At 46.2% G+C, this 6,597-nt stretch overlaps 1 protein-coding gene across 1 annotated transcript; it reads left to right on the top strand.

Annotated features, from left to right (window-relative positions):
- Positions 1-522: 522 nt before the first annotated feature.
- On the top strand, positions 523-4,788 carry LOC132473670 (uncharacterized). The gene is made up of 2 exons (XM_060073882.1): positions 523-695; positions 3,696-4,788. Exons 1-2 carry the CDS (start codon positions 523-525, stop codon positions 4,591-4,593), a joined length of 1,071 nt encoding a protein of 356 aa, XP_059929865.1. The 3' UTR covers positions 4,594-4,788.
- Positions 4,789-6,597: the final 1,809 nt, after the last annotated feature.

The following is a 6,597-nucleotide window of genomic DNA, read 5'->3' on the forward strand; positions in this document are numbered from 1 at the left end:
GCCCTGCTTCTTTCCGGCCCAGTTCAGTCCTGAAGCCAGTTTGTTGGTCAACAAATTGGCCATCATCCGGCGGACCCTCACCTCTAGGGTAGTCCCTCCAATAATGGCGAGACGGGCAGTCTGGCAAAGTATAACAAATTTGCAGGGTTAACACACGCAGACTGGAATCACATTTGCTCATGCCAACATATTCATAGACTGTGCAGATTATATATTTTTTCAGTCTGAATATAACTTGGATTGATAAAGTCGTACTGAAACAACAACAGTTTTTAGGATATATTGAAGTGTGAAATGCTGACTGAGGCTTTTCTGCATACTAATGTGGATGTGGAATGACTGAGACTAAAGCTGCGAACACACCAAGCGCGTACCTCGCGTACCATGTACGTGCGTAACGCAGCGAAAATGTTGCTTGACCATTTTGTGTCAAAAATGGTCAGATACGCGCGTACGCATACGCGCGTAGATGAGACCGCCCAAAACTCCCCCCCCCCCCCGCCATTTTTCTTTTGCTGAAACATGGCTGGCATCGCCAACATCGCTGCGCTTTATTTGCTGTGGGAGTCCGAGGACCGTCGCAAACGCAAACGCCGTCGTCTTTGGGTGCACGACATCCTCCGGAGACGGCCACAGCTGGGTGAGTTTCACCACTTGCTCCAAGAACTCCGCCTGGATGACGGCCGGTTTCAGCGGTACTTTCGACTGAGTCGGGCCCAGTTCGATGACCTGCTAGCCCGGGTTGGTGCCAGGATCTCCCGTCAGGACACCAACTACAGGCGCTCCATATCAGCTGCGGAGCGCCCAGGGGCGGACTGGCCATCGGGAATACCGGGGACATCCCCGGTGGGCCGATGGCCCAAAATACTATTATGTACCGGCCCACGCCCATCAACGCATCAGCGCATCAGCCCTACAATGGTTATTACAGCGGCACAAGCGTAATTTTCTCCAAGAGCTATACCTATCTAATCACAATCGCACTGACTCACTTTTATACTGCTACTCGCAATCGGTCTTCACACTCATGGTGACTATTTTTCGATTTTTTTTTAAGTGTCTTCTAATATGTGTTTTACAGACTTCGGAAGTCCAAAGTAAGAAAAGATCTCCACCTTATTAATAAACACCTCTAAATTGGTTCTTACACAGCCGAAGTGTTCTCAGCTGTGCGGATTGAGGTAGAGAATTTGGATTTGCATACATACACGCAACGCGGCACCCAGTTCTACGCATGCGCTCAACCCATGAGGAGAAAGGGATTGTTTGCGGCGAATGTCTCCAGCTTGAGACCCGCTGAGAGACCACCGCCGGAGGCGGAGGTGCCTAAGCGCTGCCCGGCAACGATCCCTTTCTCCTCCTTGTCGTGGTTCAGTCTACTTCACATTGATGAGGACGTTGAAGAACCAGGAACGTCGGAGAACCCAACGCGGTCGTTTGAGATTCATAATATCGGCTCACACTAGGGCTGTGCAATTAATCGAATTTCGATCGCGATATCAATTTTGGGGTCAAACGATCTCCAAACTCGTATAATCGAGTTGAAACGATTAATTTGACATTTTCCATTTTAAAGTAGGCCTAGAGAGTTTATGAAAGTTTATGAAAGAGACGCGCATGCGAAAGCATTCAACGCGGCGAGAGGGAGTACAATCTAACAGGCGTGCTGCATCAGGAAGTATGCCGTTGGCAGGAGGCGGGACATGCCAGTGAACCGCCAATCAGCAGCATCGACTGTTGACAGACATGTTGGAGTAGACCTACCGCGTGGAATCTAAAGTTTCAGTAACGTTACAGTTTGATGAACGATAACAAGCTCCTATAGCAGACTTTAACTAAGAGTTCTTTAAGGCAGAACTGCCAAGTACATCTTGTATATGTATTTCTGTTTAACAACAATATGATTTTTATTAGCCATGTGTTTGTTATGGCTTTGTGACTTTTAACTTTGCTATGGAGAAATGCTGGGACCGTTGTTCTCTAGACATTAAATAGGTTAAGTTAATTTTGGATACTTATACGTGTTTCTGTGATATTTGATTGTCTTAATATATTGTATTCATGAAATGTTTTATAAAAATCAAATGTTAGATTCAGAATGTTGTGGCAGACAGTACACTTACACACGAAAAAGGTTTTATTTTGGATACTTATAATATACGTGTTTCTATGTCATAATTGATTGTATCAATAAATGCATGTTTTCAAACTCAAAAATAATCGTTTGAATAATCGTGATATCAATATTGACCAAAATAATCGTGATTATGATTTTTCCCATAATCGAGCAGCCCTAGCTCACACATCTTTTGGCCGTTATAATATTATATGATATAGATATCTATGTAGGCTATATGATAATATTTTGATATAGAGCTCCAGGACTCCCGTGTGTTCTAGAATATTTACAGAACACGGCTAAAGGCTGTGTGAGCCTCGCCATTGCGATACATCCACTGTAAACAGAGCGAATGGTACCGTGGCTGCAAGCTGCTCAGGGCCACACCCCCACCCTCCTCCTTGACCCGCCTCGCTCCTCCTCATTTGCATTATAGCTACAGCCACCAAAACAGCGCATTTGGGGGAAGCTCAATGTGCGACTGGCTCGGAGTGGCTATAACTCTGCACCACGGCTGGATTTCGGGAACGTCGTTATGTAACTTACTGTTTTGTTATGCACCTTCAGCACCCCTACACACACAAACAATCACACACCCAGCATGCAACACTACTGATACCACTGATGTTCACACCCCATCGTATGTTCTGTTCTGTTCATTTCTAATATATTGTTCATGCTAATTTTACCCTCTGATTCCAGTTTCTTTATTGTGTGGTCTTTCTCTGCTGACATTCATTCCTTAAGGCTTTGTAGTTATACTTGTATAACCATCTGATACTAGCCAAGAGTTAAGCATATTCATCTAGCAAACTATACCTACCTTGGAGTGTTACAATAGCCAATAATCATTTTATTCCATGTGTCCATCCAGGCAAATTGGTGGATCCAAATGTTATTAAAAAACAAACATACATATATGATGTAATTTCTTTGTAATCATCCAAAATAATGTTAAGTGTATGGGTATTTTTCCCAGAAGGCCACTGACTGTTCGATACGCGCGATCCATTGAGTGGGCAACGCGGCGTGTACTTAGTGGGCCGCGCGCCGTGTATTGAGTGGGCCGGTCTGACAGAAACTCCCGGGCCACTTTTTTCCCCCAGTCCGCCCCTGGGAGCGCCTGTCTATCTGTCTCCGGTAAGTTGCGGTTTCATAGCCTAATTACTCTATAACAATCAGCACATTCTGTAGTCAAAAACTATATACACAACGGGGAGAAATTGTTCGGGCGCGTGTTCTGATAGTGCATACATCTATTTCCAATGCTGTCAATGCTCCACCCAGTGTTTCAACAGTGTTTTTATATATTATCTATGGTTTCAACCTAAACGCAAATCTTCATATACATGCATGTCACCTGAGTTTTATATAAACAAAATAAATAAATGCATCATGGCTCCAACATATTCATTCTTGACCTCCTTGTCATGCTTTTGAAAATAAAATAAGCTGATGCAAATCGCTAGTCAAGACATATACCTGTGCAGTGATATCAGCAAGATAATTGGCCTACATATTTGGTATACAACTAAAATTCTCAATAAGGCTACAATAAATTATTCATGTGTTGCAGATTCCTGGCTACTGGCGATTCGTTCCGGACGATAGCCACCAGCTTCCGGTTCGGGGCCTCCACCGTGGCTTCCATCGTGTCCGATGGGGTGACGGCTATATGGGACTGCCTGGTGGAGGAGTTCATGGCTGTGCCCACTACCGAGGACTGGAGGCTGATTGCGCAGCAGTTCGAGGAGCAGTGGAACTTCCCTCTCTGTTGCGGTGCCATCGATGGGAAGCATGTTGTTCTGAAGGCCCCTGCGAACTCCGGTTCGCAGTTCTTCAACTACAAGGGGACATTTTCCATTGTTCTCTTGGCAGTTGTCGACGCAGACAAGTGCTTCCGCATCATCGATGTGGGGGGCTATGGGAGAACCAGTGATGGAGGAATTCTGGCCAACTCTGTGTTTGGTCAGGCCCTCCGAGCTGGCGATCTCAAGCTCCCTGCTGACAGAGTACTGTCAGCGGCTGCGCAGAGAGGACCCCTGCCTCATGTGTTTGTAGCGGACGAGGCCTTTCCGCTACGGACCGACCTCATGAGGCCATTCCCCGGACGCATCCTCCCCCGAGAGCGGCGCGTGTTCAACTACCGACTGTCCCGGGCTCGGTTGGTGGTTGAGAACGCCTTCGGCATCCTCTCCTCCCAGTGGCGGTTCTACCGGAGGGTCATCGAGGTCCATCCTGAGCTGGCGGAGAGATGCGTCAAGGCCACCTGTGTGCTCCACAACCTCCTCCGCAGAACAGCACCAACAGCAGCAGTGAGAGATTGCCTCCCTGTTGGTGTGGCGTTGCCTCTGCCAGGGCTGGGGAGAGTGGCTGCCAACAACGCTGGGAGAGAGGCCATCCGGATCCGCGAGACCTTCACCTCCTACTTCTCTGCAGAAGGGACCCTCTCGTGGCATGACACCATCGTATAGTGCAGTGCACAACAACCCCAAAACGGCTCTTTTAAGAGCCACCCACACAAAACCAAAGGGATTCCTTCATTATTATTAAATTGTTATTAAAATTGTTCAATTAAGTAGTGTTATTAAAAATGTATATTTGTGTCCATGCATGCTAGATCTTAAAATCATATATTGAGAGAAGAGTTGTGAGAACTATTTTATTAAAAAAATAATTATATAAATAACAAATAACATAAGAACAATAAAATTTAAACATAACGGAACAATAACAAATGAACAGTGACATCAGCCTAGTTCTTTCCCTGGAGAGATTGTCACCACCACCAGCTAATAAGCTTAAACAGGTTCCAAATTAAGTGTGAAATTAGAGTTGTCAAATATGACCTTTCGAATTTGGAATTTGACGTACTCCAGTACTTCAGGTGGCAATCTCTCCAGGGAAGGAACTAGGCCCAATACAAAGTGCTCATTCCCGGAGAGCGGGGTAGGGGGAGGCACAGCGTTTTGCCTCTCCAGGGCCTGGAGGATGGCTGTTTTTATATTGGGGTCCCCCTCCGGTACCCTGGCTCTCTTCCTCTTCGTCCCTGTATGGAATGTAAAACACCATAATTTGTAAGTTAGTGAAAAGCCTATTGAACATGCATGTGTGTTTGGTTTGAAGTGTTGTAACTTTAACTTATAGTATTAATTAGGGCTGTCAAATTAACGCGTTAATTTCGATTAATCAGGGGAGGATCAAGAAGTTACGAGAGAGAGAGAGAGAAGGGAGAGAAACAAACGGTAGGCTATACAGCTGTTTATAAACAGGCATAAAAGTGTTGTATTGGTATGCGATTAATTTAGATGAATTAATCACAGAGCCTGTAATTAATTTGATCAATTTTTTAAATTGCTTGACGGCACTAGTAGTAATCCATAAACCGTCTTCTTATCAGTTGAAGCTTAAACGGTTAGCCATAAACATAGTTGAACCCCTGAAATTAATGCTATACATCTTTGTCCTGTACATACCGCTCTGTGGTCTTGGGCCAGCCTCAGGGACAGGTACACGGGAAGGGCCAGCGGCAGGGACAGGGGCAGGAGCAGGAGCAGCGTCCTCCGAGTCAGACTCACTACTGGGGTGGTCTATGTTATTGAGAAAGAATACTTTTTTTGCTTGGATGATACATGCATGATCGATATAACAGCACATTAAAGATAGACAGAATCGTGCCGCACTGTAAACCGTTCCTGTGGCCATAATACAGAAGCTGTACGTGTCTTCACTTGTCAACAAACCTGCTCTGTGGGATGGCCCTGCTGCTGCCTCCTCAAGCTCCTCATCTTCTCCTGCCCCTGACAGCGAAGTATCTGGAGCCCTGTCCTCCTCTGCCCCCTGAAGTAAATTGCTGCTGGTCTCCCTCGGGGTGACAAAGGGGTCGAGGAAGGACAGGACCCCAGCGAATTTCCATTTTGTCGCTGTCCCTGCCGCTGACCCGCTCTTTTTCCCCGCCTTTTCACTCTTTTTGTGTCTCATGCACCTGTCCCTGAGTGACTTCCACCTCCTGCGACATGCGTCCACTGACAAGAACATATATACATATTAAGTTGTGTAACCTGACAAGCGGGACAGTCTGTTGTAGTAGTATCACTTAATATTACTGCTAACTGTTGCTACCGCTAACCGGCGCTAACTTTTTTCATAGTAGAACACAACCGATAGCTGAAGCCAAGCAAAATACACACACACATTATTCACTGATCTTACCAGGACAGCCAGTATCCTCGGCCACGTCGACCCACGCCCTCTCCTTCTTGTTGCTGTCCCGGTACGACACCATCCTGGTGTTGTACAGGACAGGACGGCTGCACACTGCGATGATGAGGTTTTGGTCCTCCATTGCGGTTCTGTCCTCTCCGTCTCTCTGCCAGTGACGTCGGGTCAAGCTCAACGCTGATTGGCTATTGCGGCGCGTATGAGCGTAAAAAGTTAAATTTTTTGAACTCCTCGCGTACATGTACGCGCGTATATAT

This window comes from Gadus macrocephalus, chromosome 15 (assembly GCF_031168955.1).
Source record: "Gadus macrocephalus chromosome 15, ASM3116895v1".
In the NCBI taxonomy this organism is placed as follows: Eukaryota; Metazoa; Chordata; class Actinopteri; order Gadiformes; family Gadidae; genus Gadus; species Gadus macrocephalus.

Excerpts from the sequence above, each read along its gene's own strand:
- LOC132473670 (XM_060073882.1), top strand. The coding sequence starts at position 523 with ATGGCTGGCATCGCCAACATCGCTGCGCTTTATTTGCTGTGGGAGTCC. Across the intron at positions 696-3,695 it reads GATGACGGCCGGTTTCAGCG|ATTCCTGGCTACTGGCGATT; the intron begins GTACTTTCGACT and ends CATGTGTTGCAG.